The sequence below is a fragment of the Oncorhynchus masou genome, chromosome 18 (assembly GCF_036934945.1).
Source record: "Oncorhynchus masou masou isolate Uvic2021 chromosome 18, UVic_Omas_1.1, whole genome shotgun sequence".
Taxonomy (NCBI): Eukaryota; Metazoa; Chordata; class Actinopteri; order Salmoniformes; family Salmonidae; genus Oncorhynchus; species Oncorhynchus masou.
Window position 1 is genome coordinate 27,973,065 of NC_088229.1, and position 20,593 is coordinate 27,993,657.

Below are 20,593 nucleotides of genomic sequence, written 5' to 3' on the forward strand. Positions count from 1 at the left end.
CCTTCACTCCGTCTCCAACTGTTTGAAGAGGATGCTAGCCTGTTCACTTTGTTCAAACTTAGAGAAAACATACACCAAAAAAATGACATTGTGAATCGCCCATAAGTTTGAAAAAAAAATTAGATATGATTTTTAGGTCATATCGCCCAGCCCTACCTTTAGTGTCTCTCGAGGGTTATGGAAATTGTGTAAGGAGAAAGTAAACAAGCTGTTTTGCTCCGGGCCTTTCACAGAGGTGTGTTATTGTGGGATTGTGTAAGAAATATGTGTTTCTCTCCATGATTGGGAGTCCCATAGGGCGGCACACAATTGGCCCAGTGTCGTCTGGGTTTGGCTGGGATAGGCCGCCATTGTAAATAAGAATTTGTTCTTAACTGACTTGCCTAGTTAAACAAAGGTTACATTAAACATTTTAATCTCTCATTGGTGGAGGCTTGCGGCCTGTGTGGGAGCATGGGAATCAGCTGTCACAGAGGACAGAGCACGGTTGGGGAGGAGAAGGGGAGGTGGGGGTTGGGGGTTCAAAGAGTAGAATGGCAGATGTTGTCACACTGCAATAAAACTATCATTTGCAGAATAGGAGTTTGGGCTCAAGGGGTTATAGCCTCTCAAATACTCAGTTTTCTGCTCCAGTTACTTTTGTTTATCTTATTATTATTTCATGTGGATTTGGAGATAAAGCACTGGTCCCCGAAGCCAAGCAGAGTTGCCAAACTGAATTATGTCTAAACATGCAAGTCGAAGACGCAATCCATCAATACCAATCTGAATGGTCTACCCACTGTCACTCAAGAGCTCAAGTTGTAGCCTTAACACACCCAAAAAAATTATAAACTGGGACTTAGGGGATGGAAAAACCCTTCAACTCCTTCATCCTTAGCCCTTAAGTACATTGTTTTAACTTAGTTCTGAACTCACCAGCTCCAATGACTTTCTGCTTGGTCACGTGGCTGGGATGGATCTCGCTGGCAAACTTGAGGATGGCTGTGTTGGGGTCCTCGTAAGTGTGCGGATCCACATAGGTCTTTAGCGGCTTCAGTTGCTCTGGAGAAGAATACGAATAGATTGGCATTTGTGAAAGAAAGATAAAAATACGTAGAGAGAGAGAGGGGTACTAATTTTCTTTTGTCTACCTGAGCTAGAGAAGTAAGTATCTTCTGGTTCTTGTCTTGTATGGGAGTTCCTTCTCCTGAATAACAGAAAAGAAATATCATCAGTAATTATCATCCAAAATCGAATGATCTGTTCTTCTTTTTATCCTTCCATGTCCAGCTAGTTTCAAAAGACGCCTAGTCATTGGTGTGTGCCACCTCGATTCACTGAGGGAAAGCTTTGATAAAGACTGGAGCCTGTGTGTTTCCTAAGCCGTGTCAAAGACAGATGGACGGATTGACGGACAGATAGCGGTGTGCTGCTGTGCTGAAGGATTTGCTACAGTATGCCACAAGAAGAGCCGACCAGCTCTTATTCCAAAACAATGTGCCACTTGGGCCCGCTTCCATTCAAAGCCACTACTTGTTAGAGTATACTCATTGAGCAATGACAAGCTGCACTCAATGCCAATTCTCCCCTAGTGAGTACTGGAAAACAGATAGAGATAGTAGCAAAAGGAAGGGGAGAGAAGGGGAGAAGGGGAGAGAAGAAGAAAAGTAAAGAAGAATGAGAAAGGAAACCAGTGAAGGGGTGAGTGCTATGGAGGTGCTTAACAAAAGTGGAGAGAAGCAAAGGGCGAGGGGCAGAAGGGGGAAAAGGAGGTTGCTGCTAACCGTTTGCGTACGAGCAGGACGACCACCACAATGAACAACATGGCCGCTCCTCCAACTGCCGCTCCGAAGATGACCGCCGTGTTGCTCTGGGGAACTGTGGCACATCAACAACAAACCCTGAGACACAATGGTAACAAAAAAGACACAAAAAAACCCAAACACACACTGGTTCTTTCATTTCGAGGCCCTGTAGTATGGGGCGGTGTCCCAATCATCTCAAATAGTATCCTATCCTCCCTTCTCCTTATTAGGCTCATATGGCCACCGTCCTTACTATCAGGCAGGGTCTCAAATTCATCCTCCATGGATCCTCCAGGGCTGCCCTCGGGGCTCAGGGCCTTGACCCTGAATAGGTAGGCCGTGGCTGGGGACAATTCATTGATCTGCACAGAGCTCTTCTCCAGAATCAGAACAGTGTACGTGGTCACATCCAGATTGTCATCCTGGAAGAGTTGGAGAAGGGGGAGAGAATTGAAAGATGAGATAAGTCATGATTGATTCACTGGGTTTCAGTAAGGACTCAAAATAACAATAATTTTGTTATGCAATATTGCTCCCTTTATGTGGCGTTTATCCTCCATGAAACCCCGCTCATTTTCTTTCTCTTACTCTTTCTTTCCTTTGTGCACTATCACAACATTACATTTTTAAGTCCTTATGTAACAAAAGACATACAATAGAACAGTGCAAAAATATGCACCCGCTAGTGGTGGCGTGGGTGGTACTGTACCTTCTTGCGGTAGCTGAGTTCATAGCGGGTGGGCCGGGGCAGGGGCCTGTGGGGGGCTACAGCCCAGGACAGGGAAAGGCTGGTGGGGCTTCGCTCGACCAGACGCATGGACGTCACCTTGGGGGGGTCTAAGGAGAAGGAAGGAGGGGAGATGTCAACAATACCGAGACGTTGTGCAATATCCTTCACAGGTTCAACCAACCAAGAGCTTTTGAAATGCTTTCATTGCAATGTGTGAGAGAGTATTTAGTTATCATGCTTGTATGAAAAGCCATAACTACATTTCAGATCCCATTTGATCATGCATAATTAAAAGGTTTCTACTACTTCTACTACCATTACTCCTAAGTACGGTAGCCAGTGTTGAGGGTAAAGTGTTACAAAAGTAATGTGTTTTGCAATCAGATTACTTTATGAGTAACGGAGTAAAGTAACGGTACTTTTTTACAAATTGGGTAATATTATTACAGTTATTTTGGTCAAAACCCATGATCCGAACTTGTCTCGTTTCCTCATTTAGTTCTCGAGCGAGCTGAGAAAGGCTGTTTTGAGTAAAAGCATGAGAGCTGTTGTCCATACAAATTTATAGAGGACGCACCTCTGATCTTTGCCCATAGAGGGCTTTCCCGTGTTGTGGCAAGTGGGCCCTCTAAACATCTCTATGGGTCAGTGTACGTGCGGTCTATAAACAGAGCTGGCGGCTCGAGATAAATATTTTGAATGAAAAGATTGGAAATCTGCACAGATGTTTTGCTTAGAGTATACACCGAGGGTACAAGAATTTGAAACATCTTCCTAATATTGAGTTGCACCCCCTTTTGCCCTCAAAACAGACTTCATTTGTCAGGGCATGAACTTTACAAGGTGTCGAAAGGGTTCCACAGGGATGCTGGCCCATGTTGACTCCAATGCTTCTCACAGTAGTGTCAAGTTGTCTGGATGTCCTTTTGGTGGTAGACCATTCTTGATCGACATGGGAAACTCTTGAGCGTGAAAAACACAGCAACATTGCAGTTCTCAAAATGGTGTGCCTGGCACCTATTACCATAAACTATTCAAAAGGCACTTAAATATTTTGTCTTGCCCATTCAACCTCTGAATGGCAAACATACACAATCCATGTGTCAATTGTCTTAAAAATCCTTCTTTAACCTGTCTCCTCCCCTTCATCTACACTGATTGAAGTGGGTTTAACAGGTGACAACAATAAGGGATTATAGTATTCACCTGGATTCATAAAAGTAACACAAAGTAATACTGTAAAGTAAATGTAATGAGTAATACGTAATGTATTACTTTTTCAGGTAATAAATCCCAATACTGATGGTGACTCACCTGTGTAGTGCAGGGCAGTGGTCAATGTGCTTGTGGACGGGGGCCTGTTGGAGCGAGGTGCCACCTGGCTGGCAAACAGCGACACTCCGCTGTGGGCCTCCACGGTGAAAGTGTAGTTGAGGTGGGGCTCCAGCTCGCTCACCGCCACCCAGGTGTGCATCAGGCCCAAGCTGGCTGGCTCGAGGCGCACCTTCTCCCCGCACGGCTGGCACGTGGCGCCATCACAGCATCTACACTCCACACTGTAGGTGATGTCACTACGGCCGCCCGTGTCCTCCGGCGGGCTCCATGACAGATGCAGCTTGCCCGCGGCCAGCTGGGTGGTCGTGGCGACCAGTTCTTGCGGTGCTGAGGGCAGGCCTAAGGCAACAGGAGCAGGAAAATGGATGCATATAATGTTAGTTCACAATGTATGATTAATGTCATCATTATGTCAACCACTGTAGCATTCTGTGATTTTCTATTTAGTGTCATTATGTCATTATTTTGATTAAGAGAGCACTATGAGCACAATAAAAACTCTCATTAGTTGTCAGTGTGGGATCAACCAATGGTGACAGTGCACATTAAAGTCATTTTCCTAAAATGGACACCTTCCTCCTCCTAACCTGAGCAGGGCCCTGTTGCCGGGTCGTCGGGAGCGCGGTAGAAGCCTTCTGCACATGGGCAGAGCAGCGCCCCGGAGCCCAGCAGCTGGGTGTTAGCAGGACATAGTTTGCACGTGTCGCTGGGCACGAAGGCTTTGAAGAAGCCTGGCTGACACTCTGAAAACACAAACACACACAGGGGAGACTTTCATTAGGAACTGAAGGGAACTACTTAAGAAACGGGAAATTAAAACATGGCAAGGAAAACATGCTGTGTATCCCAAATTGCACTTTACTCCTTATATGGTGTGTACTGCTTTTGACCAGATCCCTATTAACCCCGATGAAAAGTAATGCACTATAAAGGGAATAGGGTGCCATTTGGATGAAAAAACAAGTGTTTATGTAGATGATTATTACAGTGTTTTCCTACATCTGAGTGGGTGTTTGGTGCAGAAACAACAGCCATACTACTGCTCTTTAAACCTTTAAACCATCCACCTTTTCTCGCTCTCTCTCTAAACCAATACAACCAGTCTTCCCACATTTCCAGGACAGTAAGTCAGCCATCAATACTCCACGAGACGAGGAGAGAAAACAGAGGAGTGCAAGCCAGTGGGAAAAGAAATCAGAAAGAGAGAAAATGAATAAGTGAAACCATTATGTGCATACTTGAGCCATCTTTTAAAAAGACCCCTGTGCAAATATGAAACTGTATCGCTTAGATAAGATGTCTGCTGATTTCACACATGGGAGAATAGAGTGGGAGAGATACAGGTAAGCTCAAGCTGTGCACCAACAGTAGTTGGAATCAGAGTGAGACGGCGTGAAATCTCTGAGGGTCTCATGGAGGAAAGTGAAAATGAGAAGGCCGCCCTTAAATGCTCCAAAAACATTCCAATGGCTTCTGGTCATGTCCGTGCTCTATCCCCTTACATGACTACACACACACGGCGAGCAAATCTGACTTCAGAGGAAGGATTGCTGTTCTCTTCACCTGTTTCCACTGCACTCTCACACACACACACTGTTTGCTTTGGTTCTTCTATTTCCAGGCCCTGCAATATGGGTCTGTATTCCAATTATCTCAAATAGCATCCTTTCTTCAGCCAGCTCTCTTTTCCTAGGTTGACTTCTTTGCTTTATCAGACATTAGGGGGAGAGAGAAATTGATTACAGGCAGTGGAGGAATGACCTGAGAAAGAAGGTAAAATATGTAAAGAATCAATGATATATGGTTCCAGTGTCTGCATCCAAAAGGTAACACCAGGGGCAAGTCAGGAAGGACACCGATGTCTATTCTCAGAGAAATATAGAAATATCAGCTTTGATCAGTTACCGCCTTCGCTGAAGTTGACTTGGAACACGGAAGTAACCTCGCACTCTCCTGAAAGAAAAGCCCCCACATTTCATTTATTCAAGTAACTATGAGACGTTCCCTTCGCTCCATTTGTCTTTTGCCTCATTGAGGCCTACAAGTTGCAGTTGCCATTTGTCGGCAGTAGGATGACATGGCGAACATGAATGACAGTAGTGCATTCTTAGTTGAGAGAAAAATCGAAGCATGAAAAGATTTTGGATTGTTACTCATTCTTTCACATCCCCTTTCCTCTCTTTCTCTGCCAGCTGGTTCTATAACATTCATGACTACTCATTAATAAGATCTCGAAGGTCGAAAAGACATGGCGGGACAGAGAAACAGAAGGGCCGCAGAGGGATAGAAAGAAAGAAGGGTATCGAATCCTATTGCGAGTGGGCAAACGAAACAGCTGCCATCTCGAATCCCAATCCATAGGCCTCCGTCTTCTCTGACCTCCCCACTGATAATCAACAAATACCTCTGTCCCTTCCCTTCAAGCCTCGCCAAAAGGCTCCCAGCTAACTCATTAGCATATTCTTTCACAAGCAACCAGCAGGCAGAAGAACGTCAAGCCATTCAATTTTTTTTGTTTTTTTTAATAAACACTTGTTGCAAATAGTAGAAATGTCACATCGCAACAATAGAGGGGACTAGGCTATTTCTGTGCGGCAGCAATGGTGGGGGAATGAGAACGGCTGCGATGCATTTGGTCATGGCTGCGGGGAGATTACAGCAATGTACACGAAGAGCTACCAATAATATTCACGTAAATCTCGAATGTCTCAAAGTGGAGGAAAGAATGACTTCATCACTACTTGTTTTTCACTGAGCTGTTTGTTTAAACACATAGCACACAGCTCAGACACCCATAGATGCCCCACAAGATGTGTCACCAAAGGTCTCTTCACAATCCCCAAGTCAAGAGCCGACTATGGGAGGCGTACAGTACTAAATAGAGCCATGGCTACATGGAACATCAGGTAACTGATGTGAACAGTAAAATCAGATTAAAACATTTTTTATACAAATACTCCTTTTGGAAAAGCGGGGACTGTGAAGAGAGACACACAGGCACAGACACACATAAATGAAATCACAAATCCAATTGTAATTTTAAGTGAAATGCTTTCTTACAAGCCCCTACCAACAGTGTAGTTTCAAGAAATATGGATAAGAATATGCGAAATGTAACAAGTTATTTAAGAGCAGCAGTAAAAAATAACAGTATATACAGGGGGGTGCTGGTAAAGAGTCAATGTGTGGGGGCACCGGTTAGTTGAAGTAGTATGTACATGTAGGTAGAGTTAATTAAAGTGACTATGCATAGATGACAACAGAGAGTGGCAGTGGTGTGGAGACGGGAGGGGGGGAGGCAATGCAAATAGTCTGGGTAGCCATTTGACTAGATGCTCAGGAGTCTTATGGCTTCAGGTTAGAAGCTGTTTAGAAGCCTCTTGGACCTAGACTTGGCGCTCCGGTACCGCTTGCCGTGTGGTAGCAGAGAGAACAGTCTATGACTAGGGTGGCTGGAGTCTTTGACCATTTTTAGGGCCTTCCTCTGACACCGCCTGGTATAGAGGTCCTGGATGGCAGGAGGTTTGGCCCCAGTGATGTACTGGGCCGTACGCACTACCATCTGTAGGGCCTTGCGGTCAAATGCCGAGCAGTTGCCATACCAGGCAGTGATGTAACCAGTCTGGATGCTCTCGATGGTGCAGCTGTAGAACCATTTGAGGATCTGAGGACCCATGCCAAATCTTTTCAGTCTCCTGAGGGAGAATAGATTTTGTCGTGCCCGCTTCACAACTGTCATGGTGTGCTTGGACCATGTTAGTTTGATGGTGATGTGGACACCAAGGAACTTGAAGCTCTCAACCTGCTCCACTGCAGCCCCGTCAATGAGAATGAGGGTGTGCTCGGTCCTCTTTTTCCTGTAGTCCACAATCATCTCTTTGTTTTGATTATGTTGAGGGAGAGGTTATTGTCCTGGCACCACACGGCCAGGTCTCTGACCTCCTCCCTATAGTCTGTCTCGTTGTTGTCGGTGATCAGGCCTACCACTGTTGTGTCATCGGCAAATTTAATGATGGTGTTGGAGTTGTGCCTGGCCGTGCAGTCATGACTGAACAGGAAGTACAGGAGGGGGCTGAGCACGCACCCCTGAGGGCCCCCTGTGTTGAGGATCAGCGTGGCGGATGTGTTGTTACCAACCCTTACCACCTGGGGCTGCCTGTCAGGAAGTTCAGGATCCAGTTACAGAGGGAGGTGTTTAATCCCAGGGTCCTTAGCTTATTGATGAGCTTTAAGGGCACTATGGTGTTGAACGCTGAGCTGTTGTCAATGAATAGCATTCTCACATAGGTATTCCTTTTTGTCCAGGTGGGAAAGGGCAGTGTGGAGTGCAATAGAGACTGTATCATATGTGGATCTGTTGGGGCGGTATGCAAATTGGAGTGGGTCTAGGGTTTCTGGGATGATGGTGTAAGGCAGACACACAAGGCACGCACTCTACACACACGTACACATGGATTTTGTATTGCAGATATCTGGTAGTAGAGTAGTGGCCTGTGAAAAGTGTTATGAAATGTAACATTTTAAATTGTATATGACTGCCTTAATGTTGCTGTACCCTAGGAAGAGTAGCTACTGCCTTGGCAACAGCTAATTGGGATCCTTAATAAATACAAATACATTAACACGGAACCCATACCGGCTGCACGCGTGCGTCATCGTGCATAAATGCATTTTGTCCCCCCATACCAAACGCGATCACGACGCGCAGGTTAAAATATCAAAACAAACTCTGAACCAATTATATTAATTTGAGGACAGGTTGAAAAGCATTTATGGCAATTTAGCTAGCTAATTTGCCCTATTTAGCTAGCTTGCTGTTGCTGGCTAATTTGTCCTGGGATATAAACATTGAGTTATTTTACCTGAAATGCACAATCTCTACTCTGCCAATTAATCCACACATAAAATGGTCAACCGAATCATTTCTAGTCATCTCTCCTCCCAGGCCTTTTCTTCTTTTGACTTTTTGTTGCGATTGGCAACTTTCATAAATTAGGTGCATTTCCGCCACTGACCTCGTTAGTCTTTCAGTCTCTCACGTGGGTATAACCAATGAGGTGATGGCACATGGGTGCCTGCTTCTATAAACCAATGAGGAGATGGGAGAGGCAGGACTTGCAGCGCGATCTGCATCAGAAATAGAACAGACTTCAATTTTAGCCCTTGGCAACGCAGACAGGGGCAGTGGGTGCAATAATTTAATAACATGTATGTCTAAATTTATTTTGCAACGCTTGCCCACGCGACGTGAGTGGTGTAGTCAGCCTGTAAGAGTCAGAGACTGTAATCAACAGTCATTCCAGAATACACCACCCAACGGTGAACCATAGGGTTCAGGCCCATTTACTGCCTTTCATCACAGGGAATGAATCCAATATACGTGATGACCAGGAGTCAGTGACCACCAGTTTCTGAGTTTAAGAAGAATAGAAACTGAAGAAGGGTCAAATAATGTTCTAAAGGGAGCTAGAGAGAGGGGAGGAGGAGGGGGCTTAATCTTTGCTGGACACAACAGGAAGCATGAGGCTGACGCTGAGCTTCCTTCATCCAGCAGCCAATCAAAGCATGCGAGGGAAGGTGGTCACAGCCACAAATAGAGTCCAGGGAAAGAATATGGGAGAGAGCTACATTGTTGTTTTCAAAGAGAACATAACTGGGAGTAAAAACACAGTGCATTTCTCAACTAAATAAAAGTCTGTTAAGCTCTTTAAGAGCCAGACCGCTGAGAAACTTAAGTGAGAATGTCTTTTTTGCCCTTCGGGGTCCCCTGGGAGGTAGGCCCTGTTGTCATTTGAGAGGTCCTGTGTCTAAAGAGCCTGGGCGTTTATTTATAGTGAGTGACTGGCGGGACCTGGTGGATTCTGGAAGTGGAGTTGGCTGGTTTGTCAGCCGGAGTTAAGATGGATGGAGATGGAGACCGTGATGAATGCACGAACCGATGGATGATTGAATGGGTACTCAGTGGTTGGACAACAGAAAATCCCCCAAGGACTTGAGTTAAGTGGGGGTGCTCTAGAGAAGAAGAAAAAAAGCTGAATTCAAGTTCTGGGCTCTTTAGCTTTTAAAGCACATGAGGGTCATGTCTGCCTCAGGGTAGTAGTGAGTTAAACTGTCCTTGACTACCGGGAGTCAATAGCCAACTAAAACAAACACAGGAGTGAGCAAAGGGGAGAGAGGGGAAGAAGTGAGAGAGGGGAAATGGCTAAAGGCTACCGCATGCTTTGGGTCGGCTGGCGCCTAACTGAAATCGGCTAGGTGAACAAGCTCGCATACACCCTTAAAAGACCGGCAATAGTACGGTTTGTCCATCTTGAGAGCCATAGCAATCACGGACACTCTTACTGACAGTTGCGGCTGCTTCGTGCAGAGGTGGGACAAAGTCATTGTTTTACAAGTCACAAGTAAGTCTCAAGTCCCAAGTCAAGACAGACAATTCCGAGTCAAGTCTCAAGTCCAAGACTTTGAGTTTTGAGTCCGAAACAAGTCATAATGTGCTCTTCAACAAATGTAATACCATTTCATATTTTTAACAAGAGTAACAGTTAGTATATTACATTTACGCAAATCATGATCACCGCTATGGGGCGCAATGGGCGATGTAGGCTTGTACACAATCTCTCAACCTTAACACACACACTGTGTGGTTGCAGTAGGCTAACGTATGTCAATGGTTTTAGGAACAGCAGTAACATCAGGCAGGATTTAGGCTACCAACTGCCTTGCCAGTTGTAGCTCAATCTTGGGTGCAATGATCACGTTCCCACACTAATTGACTGTGTGGAGGCTCATTGATTTAACGTTATGTTAGCCTACATGCTATACTAGTAATGTTATAAATTATATAGCTGTCGGCTATATTAGCCACGATACTTACCGTTCTTTGTGCAGCTTCAAACGTCGAACAAAGTTGGAAATTGTTGCGCCTCCGTCTGTAATTTTTTCCCTGCATGTCTTGCAAGCTGCAATCCGTTTTTTATAGAGCGTAGTCTTTATATCCGAAAATAATCATTTTGGGTATCATCTTTCCAAGAGCTCCATCTGAATTCACCCGCTGACGTTCCTCTGCACTGCCACACACATCTTTTTCTCAGCTGGCACAATTTGATTGGCTGCTGTCCGATTCAAACTGTAATGAGTTGATGCGCTGCACACTTTTTTTAATAGCATCATTTTTAAAATTTGGGCTTGGGGAGGGTGTCAGGTCGTGTCAAAAGGCTCAAGTCCAAGTTAAGTCACGAGTCATTGGTATTAAAGTCAAAGTTGAGTTGCAAGTCATCATATTTGTGACTTGAGTCCAAGTCATGTGACTCGAGTCCACACCTCTGGCTTCGTGTGATTTATTGTTGTCTCTACCTTCTTTCCCTTTGTGCTGTAGTCTGTGCCCAATAATGTTTGTACCATGTTGTGCTGCTGCCATGTTGTGTTGCTACCATGCTGTTTTTGTAGTGTTTTGGTGTCTCTTGACGTGATGTGTGTTTTGTCCTACATTTTTATTTTATTTTTAATCCCAGCCCCCATCCCCGGAGGAAGCCTTTTGCCTTTTGGTAGGCCATCAATGTAAATAAGAACTTGTTCTAAACTGACTTAGCTATTTAAATAAAAGGTTCAATTAAAAAAATTAAGCCTGTATATACTTGCTCAAAATAGTCTGAATTAATAAAAAAAATAAAGAAATCGGGCATACATTTCTTCCAAGATCTTAGTCGCACAATTCTACATCTAACTAAGACATTAAGTGCAGTATTTCAAGTAAAAAATGTGCACGTGAAAATGAGTCGTCTATCGTTGAACACTAACACTTCATTGAAGAATCCTTACTGTTAACCAATCTCCGACGAAGGGGCGCAGACTTCAGCTTCAGAATTTTTTTACGTGCACAAACAGCTAAAAAAAAACCTTGCTGATAGCCAAAACTAACAAAAACTGTACAAAATGTCATCATAATATATGCACAAACTGTTCCGAACTTTTTCAGATGAGAAGCGTGCTTATTGACTAAAATGTATTTTTGGCTCCCATTTTCAGTTGTTTTGCATCTCTGTAATTTCTACGTGTTGCCACTAATGCTGCATGAGCAGGACAACGTCTCATTGGTGTATTAGGGGGTGGCTCTCATCAAGCTCGAGACCCTGGGTCTCGACCCCGCCCTGTGCAACTGGGTACTGGACTTCCTGACGGGCCGCCCCCAGGTGGTGAGGGTAGGTAACAACATCTCCTCCCCGCTGATCCTCAACACTGGGGCCCCACAAGGGTGCGTTCTGAGCCCTCTCCTGTCCTCCCTGTTCACCCACGACTGCGTGGCCACGCACGCCTCCAACTCAATCATCAAGTTTGCGGACGACACAACAGTGGTAGGCTTGATTACCAACAACGACGAGACGGCCTACAGGGAGGAGGTGAGGGCCCTCGGAGTGTGGTTTCAGGAAAATAACCTCACACTCAACGTCAACAAAACTAAGGAGATGATTGTGGACTTCAGGAAACAGCAGAGGGAACACCCCCCTATCCACATCGAAGGAACAGTAGTGGAGAGAGTAGCAAGTTTTAAGTTCCTCGGCATACACATCACAGACAAACTGAATTGGTCCACTCACACAGACAGCATCGTGAAGAAGGCGCAGCAGCGCCTCTTCAACCTCAGGAGGCTGAAGAAATTTGGCTTGTCACCAAAAGCACTCACAAACTTCTACAGATGCACAATCGAGAGCATCCTGGCGGGCTGTATCCCCGCCTGGTACGGCAACTGCTCCGCCCTCAACCGTAAGGCTCTCCAGAGGGTAGTGAGGTCTGCACATCACCAGGGGCAAACTACCTGCCCTCCAGGACACCTACACCACCCGATGTTACAGGAAGGCCATAAAGATCATCAAGGACATCAACCACCCGAGCCACTGCCTGTTCACCCCGCTATCATCCAGAAGGCGAGGTCAGTACAGGTGCATCAAAGCTGGGACCGAGAGACTAAAAAACAGCTTCTATCTCAAGGCCATCAGACTGTTAAACAGCCACCACTAACATTGAGTGGCTGCTGTCAACACACTGACACTGACTCAACTCCAGCCACTTTAATAATGGGAATTGATGTAAATATATCACTAGCCACTTTTAACAATGCTACCTTATATAATGTTACTTACCCTACATTATTCATCTCATATGCATACGTATATACTGTACTCTATATCATCGACTGCATCCTTATGTAATACATGTATCACTAGCCACTTTAACTATGCCACTTTGTTTACATACTCATCTCATATGTATATACTGTACTCGATACCATCTACTGTATCTTGCCTATGCTGCTCTGTACCATCACTCATTAATATATCCTTATGTACATATTCTTTATCCCCTTACACTGTGTATAAGACAGTAGTTTAGGAATTGTTAGTTAGATTACTTGTTGGTTATTACTGCATTGTCGGAACTAGAAGCACAAGCATTTCGCTACACTCGCATTAACATCTGCTAACCATGTGTATGTGACAAATAAAATTTGATTTGATTTGGTGGAGGAGTAGTTGAGTAGAACAAAGTGTCTCTCTGATGGGGGAGGTATGGTAGTAACATGAAGCCAGGGGGGTCACAGAGAGAGGAGGGGTTGGAGAGAGGGGGATGGTGGGGGTCAAGGTGTGGGGTGTGCGGGTTAAGGTGTGGGGAAATAGTAAAAAGGATTAGCTGACCAATGGAGCAGATGTAAGGGAATTACATCTGTTTTACAATTCCACTTAGGCTTGCATCTGGTTTTTAACAAACACAATACATTCCCTAATCCCTTTCTCTTCACACTCCTCCTCCCTCGGGCTGCTCACAGAACAGGGAGTAGTGCAAATGGGAGAGAGAGAGGTACAAATAGGAAGAAGCCATCAAATCACATTTTATTGGTTACATACACGTGATTAGCAGATGATACTGCGGGTGTAGCGAAATGCTTGTAAACTAACAATGCCATTAAAACAACCATCACACAAACCAACAGAGGTCTAACACTAAATAGATGTCCCGTGACCCGTCCTTCAACTACACTGCCCAAACAACAGCCACCATGGTCATCTAGGACACACTTCCTTTGTCTTTCCTTAAAGTCCAGGCTAGACATCCAGGTGGCAATACATGCTGAATTCCAACAACATGTCTACTTCCTGTTAAGAGAGGCCAAATGAACCAATAAACAAAATTACTTATAATCGGTGGGGTGAAAAAGGAGTGACTGCGAGCAACAATGGAAAACAATAGAGAGTGGCTGCGGATTAGGTGGCGTCCGGTTTCCGCTGGAGCCCGTCCTGTCCGGGGGGGGGGGGGGCTGAGCTCACACACCAGCAGCACAATACACACATCTCCACGGCCCCACCACCACCACCACCACCACGTTGCACAGGAATGCCATACAGAGGAAATATGCACCCAAAACCTGCCCTGGAAATGGAGCTATGTGGCACCTGGGAATACTTATATGGCTGGATACTGGTAGAATAATGGGACAAATGTCTTTGACTCATACAAATTCAACACTGAGACACCAAATGTTTATTGTTCTTTGTTTTGTTTAAAGGACAATTCCACCACTTTATAACCAGTTATTATGCTGTTGGTATATATGCACTACTGTAAGATTTGATAGACATTTAATTTAGCGTTTTTGTCAGTCATACTGCACGATACCTAATTTTTCTTTACTTCTACATTGTCCTCATCTACAGTATAGTCCAATTCCCAGAGTCCATTTCACCTCCCAGGATGCAATGCTCCACCCAGTCTGCAGTTATCTTATGGCTAGCAAGCCTAGACAAAGCTTATGTCATAACCTATGAGTGCATTTCACATTACTTTTGGGTTGTAATAATATAATGCTTGAATGAATATCTTGCCAAATATATTCAAATGTCATTGTCACCAATCCATTGCATTACACTCAAAAATAAATTATAATCTAGATGCTAACGAATGCTAACTATAAGTTAGTCTGATGGTTTGCTAGCACGTTAGTGCTACATCCTAAATAGTGTTTTCAGCAATAACAGCAGTTTAATCTTAGCGACAATCTTAACATATAGTCCTGTTAGAACTCAACATTTATTATGAAATCACTACAAAATCCCAGTCTTTCATGATTGAAACCCTAACATTAGCAATGCTAGCTAGCTAAGTAGCTAACCCTGCTGCATCTGAAAAATTAAAATGTGTGAAACAATAACAGCCTTAACAATTGTCCAAGCCACAACACTCTAGACCTATTGGAACTAATAAAAAGTATAATATAATATACAAAAATATAGGCTATTTGGAAGGGAGCAAAGGCTGCTGGAGCTGCAACTTCGGCGGTGATGGTGGGAGTGGTTTCGAAGAATGGAATCATGGGAGCGTGAGTCTTGAACAGAAAAAAATGGAATAAGCCAACTATAAATATCATTCTATAGGTTATTGAGCGTCCATTGAAAATATAATTTTTTACAGATTTTTTTTTAAAACCTTTATTTTACTAAGCAAGTCAGTTAAGAACAAATTCTTATTTTCAATGACGGCCTAGGAACAGTGAGTTAACTGCCTGTTCAGGGGCAGAACGACAGATTTGTACCACTAGGCTACCCTGCCGCCCCAGATGTTAGAGGAAGACAACCAGAGCACCATATACAGTGCATTCGGAAAATATTCAGACCCCTCCCCTTTCCCGCTAAATGATATGAGGTACTTATCATGTTCAGTTTAATGGGTCGCAAAGGCTTGTGTTGATCGATTGGGACCAAGAACATCACTTACAGTGACTTTGGAAAGTATTCAGACCCCTTGACTTTTCCCCGACATTTTGTTACTTTACAGCCTTAATCTAACATGGCAAAAATAAAAAATGTAATCTACACAAAATACCCCATAATGACAAAGTGAAAACAGGTTTTTAGAAATGTTTGCAAATGTATAAAAAAAATTTTTTTAAACAGAAAAACCTTATTTACAGAAGCTTCAGACCCTTTGATATGAGACTCAAAATTGAGATCAGGTGCATCCTGTTTCCATTGATCATCCTTGAGATGTTGCTACAACTTGGGAGTCCACCTGTGGTAAATTCAATTGATTGTACATAATTTGGAAAGGCACACCCCTGCCTATATAAAAAGGTCCCACAGTTGACAGTGCATATCAGAGCAAAAACCAAGAGGTCGAAGGAATTGTCCGTAGAGCTCAGAGACAGGACTGTGCTGAGGCACAGATCTGGGGAAGGGTAACAAAACAATTCTGCAGCATTGAAGGTCACCAAGAACACAGTGGCTGCAATCATTCTTGAATGGAAGAAGTTTGGAACCACCAAGATTTCCTAGAGCTGTCCGCCCGGCCAAACTGAGCAATCGGGAGAGAAGGGCCTTGTTCAGGGAGCTGAACAAGAACCCGATGGTCACTCTGACAGAGCTCCAGAGTTCCTCTGTGGAGTTGGGAGAACCTTCCAGAAGGACAACCATCTCTGCAGCACTCCACCAAGCAGGCCTTTATGGTAGAGTGGCCAGACGGAAGCCACTCCTCAGCAAAAAAGGCACATGACAGCCCGCTTGGAGATTGCCAAAAGGCATCAAAGAACTCTCAGACCATGAGAAACAAGATTCTCTGGTCTGATGAAACCAAGATTGAACTCTTTGGCCTGAATGCCAAGCGTCACGTCTGGAGGAAACCTGGCACCATCCCTACGGTGAAGCACGGTGGTAGAAGCATCATGCTATGGGGATGTTTTTCAGCGGCAGGCACTGGGAGACTACTCAGGATTGAGGGAAATATGAACGGAGCAAAGTAAACAGAGATCCTTGATGAAAACCTTCTCCAGAGCACTCAGAACCTCAGAAAGGGGCAAAAATGTACCTTCCAACAAGACAACAACCTTAAGCACACAGCCAAGACAACACAGTAGTGGCTTCGGGACAAGTCTCAATGTCCTTGAGTGGCCCAGCCAGAGCCCGGACTTGAACCCGATCGAACATTCTGGAGAGACCTGAAAATAGCTGTGCAGCGACGCTCCCCATCCAACATGACAAAGCTTGAGAGGATCTGCAGAGAAGAATGGAAGAAATTCCCCAAATACAGGTATGCCAAGCTTGTAGCGTCATACCCAAGGATACTTGAGGCTGTAATCACTGTCAAAGATGCTTTAACAAAGTACTGAGTAAAGGATCTGAATACTTATGTACATTTTATCCATTTATTTTTTATACATTTGCAAATAAAAAACAAACAAAAAAAACAGTTTTTGCTTTGTCATTATGGGGTATTGTGGGTAGATTAAAGAGAGAAAAAATGATTTAATACATTTTAGAATAAGGCTGTAACATAAGAAAATATAGAAAAAGTCAAGCGGTCTGAATACTTTCAGAATGCACTGTAGCAGTTCAATATGAACCCGAAAACTACAGACGGGTTATATAGATCGCTGAAATAACAGTCAAGATAAACATTTATTTTATTAATAATCTCAGGGATCCTACTTGAAAATGTCAGAAGCAATTTCTGGTTTTGCTCATCACTAAACAGTAAGACATGAAATCATAAAATTACACTAAAACTATGTAGGACATCACTAATACTTCATAATAACAACCCAAGTGTTAAGTGGCGGAGCTGCCTTTTAAGTTACTCTACTGTTGTACTGTCAGCAATATGAAAAAGTAGACCTATATCAATCTATGGCCTACATATGCACAGAGAAGAGAAGAGCCATCTTTACTCATTATCATGACTAGCAAATGCTATTATGCCATATTATGTACTGCCTATGAGTTTCTAACACTAGCCCATCTCATTTAATTAGGAAAGATTTTAAAAATGGGGCAATCTGCAGCTGCTACATCCATTTTTGGAATTAATTATATGTCATCATTGAAGACTATAAGCTTATAAATGCCTCATGAGCAAAGTTGACATGTTGTCGATTAAGGAAGCCCCCCCCTCCTCCCCTCCCCGCACATCTCTGATTCAGGTGGGTTGGGTTAAACACATTTCAGTTGAATGCATTCAGTTGTTGTAACTGGCTAGGTATTCTCCTTTCCAGCTGTCGTACCCCATCAGGACCCGAAATATGAGCTTGTTTTACGCCAATGTTTGTAAACAAAGTACATTTAAAACACTATACATGGTTGGTTAAAACTATAAATTATAAACTATAAAACATCCATAGCTCAGTCTATGAATTTCAGATTAGTTACATCTTTCAAGCCCCATCTCTCCGCTTTTACCGAAACAGGGGTTGGGGACTATGCTGTTAGTTTTAACTGCTGATTGCCCCTTTAACTGTACCGCTGGATCCTAAAATCAATAGGATTTGACATGTGACATTGTAACCACACCTTATAGGCCTATTGAAGTAATGTAAAAACAAAGGCTAAACTTGCGCCATCAATTCAAATGCACCAATTCAACAACATCACTGAAACATATTTATAATTCACAATTTAGATAAATATTGTCCACTATGCCGTGAATTTTATATTTTATTTTGGAATAATGACGGGTCCTACATTTATTCCTAATGGAGCTTCACCATGATAGAGCATGTTGAAGCTCCATGAGGCAATTTACTCAGAGTCCCTCCATTATCTAGCCCACGCTCTGAACCTCAGTTTGAGAAGTCGATATCAACTTGGCACAAGATCACAGAAACACATTCAATGTAATCACAGTCAATCTCCAGAAACCTCCCCATTTTCAAAGGTTAAGAAAGAAAGACTGATATGAACATTGCTGAAAGTCCAAAAATAGCCCTTAATGAGGATTTCTTTGACTATCAACACAATGCAATCATAGGCCAAGTAAATCCACAGTATCCATAATGATGACTCCTCTTAAGCTATGGATTCCATGGAGCGGAAAATAGTATATGTAACACTGTAGGCCTATGCACCCCATCTGATAAAGAACACAACGTCACAAACCAGTCCCAGAGATGTTTCTTTCTGATTACAATAAACAAGTTGGTTCCAGCACCAGACTGCACTGCTGATATGTTGCACCAAAATAACAATTGTTCCGCTCTTCATAATGACTCTCTAGGGAGTAAACTGGGGTGAATCCTCTCTTTTTGTCAAGTATTCACTATCACCTGTGTCATATCAATGCTGTGATCCCAGTAGACATATTCAGAACATTAAAAAGTTATTACATTTCAGTAGACATTTTATCTGGACAAAATGTGGACGTTTCTTGTCCAATATGTGAAGAACGGCAACTGTTTTTGCTGCATGTACAGCACAGGAGGTTGGTGGCACCTTAATTGGGGAGAATGGGCTCGTGTTAATGACTGGAGCGGAATAGTATGAAATACATGGTTTCCAGGTGTTTGATGCCATTACATTTGCTCCATTCCGGCCATTATTATGAGCCGATATGAGACGGTGCCAACAGATATGGCAGCTCTGCTTCTAGCTCCTAAGCAGCAGTATTTCATTTTTCTGTGTGATATTTCTTACATTATTAGGCCAGAAAGATTTTTGTGTTATTACATACAACTGGAAATTACTTTTGGATATTTGTTCTTAACTGACTTGCCTAGTTAAATAAAGGTAAAATAAATAAATAAAAAAATATCCCCAGCTTTACTACCAAGAATATAACTTTTATGAAGTGCTTTGAGAGGCTAGTTAAGGATCATATCACCTCTACCTTCCTTGATACCTTAGATCCACTTCACTTACCGCCCCAATAGATCCACAGATGATGCAATCGCCATCACACTGCACACTGCCCTATTCCATTTGGACAAGAGGAATACATAAACTAAGCAAAAAAAGAAACAACCCTTTTTCAGGACCCTGTCTTTCAAAGATAATTTGTAAAAATCCAAATAACGTCATTGATCTTCATTATAAAGGGATTAAACACTGTGTCCCATGCTTATTCAATAACCCATAAACAATTAAAGAACATGCACATGTGGAACAGTTGTTAAGACACTAACAGCTTACAGACGGTAGGCAATTAAGGTCACACTTATGAAAACTTAGGACACCAAAGAGGCCTTTCTACTGACTCTGAAAAACACCAAAAGAAAGATGCCCAGGGTCCGTGCTCATCTGCGTGAACGTGCCTTAGGCATGCTGCAAGGAGGCATGAGGACTGCAGATGTGGCCAGGGCAATAAATTGCAAGAGACACCTAAGACAGCGCTACAGGGAGACAGGACAGACAGCTGATGGTCCTCGCAGTGGCAGACCACGTGTAACAACACCTGCACAGGATCGGTACATCCGAACATCACACCTGCGGGACAGGTACAGGATGGCAACAACTGCCCGAATTACACCAGGAACGCACAATCCCTCCATCAGTGCTCAGACTGTCCGCTATAGGCTGAGAGAGGCTGGACTGAGGGCTTGTAGGCTTGTTGTAATGGTCCACCCACACAGTGTGGTGAAGGAGGAGCAACAGCACCTTTTCAACTAAATTTGGCTTGGCCCCTAAGACCAACAAACTATTACAGATGCACAATTGAGAGCATAATGTCGGGCTGTATCAGTGCCTGGTAAGGCAAACTGCACCGCCCGCAACCGCATGTCTCTCCTGTGCGGTCTGCTCAACACATCACCGGGGGCAAAATACCTGCACTACCTGCACTCCATGTACAGTATGTGTATCCCTACCAAACTACGGTACACAGATCAGGGATACTTTTCAAATGTAGCTTCTGTTTATTATTTTTGGAGAGAGTCGTCAAATAAGCAAAAAATACTTTTATTTACTGGCATACACAGAACAGCACAAAGTCT

General features: G+C 43.6%; 1 protein-coding gene across 1 annotated transcript in view; it reads right to left on the reverse strand.

The window, feature by feature from the left end:
• The window catches only part of LOC135504333 (ephrin type-A receptor 2-like), a 41,583-nt gene that overhangs the window by 9,922 nt on the left and 11,068 nt on the right, over window positions 1-20,593 (reverse strand). The window contains exons 4-10 of the mRNA XM_064922804.1: window positions 4,440-4,595; window positions 3,832-4,191; window positions 2,497-2,624; window positions 2,041-2,209; window positions 1,767-1,860; window positions 1,134-1,189; window positions 919-1,044 (exon numbers count right to left, since the gene is read on the reverse strand). Of these exons, the coding sequence (XP_064778876.1) occupies window positions 919-1,044; window positions 1,134-1,189; window positions 1,767-1,860; window positions 2,041-2,209; window positions 2,497-2,624; window positions 3,832-4,191; window positions 4,440-4,595 (1,089 nt within the window). The remainder of the gene's footprint in view (window positions 1-918; window positions 1,045-1,133; window positions 1,190-1,766; window positions 1,861-2,040; window positions 2,210-2,496; window positions 2,625-3,831; window positions 4,192-4,439; window positions 4,596-20,593) is intronic.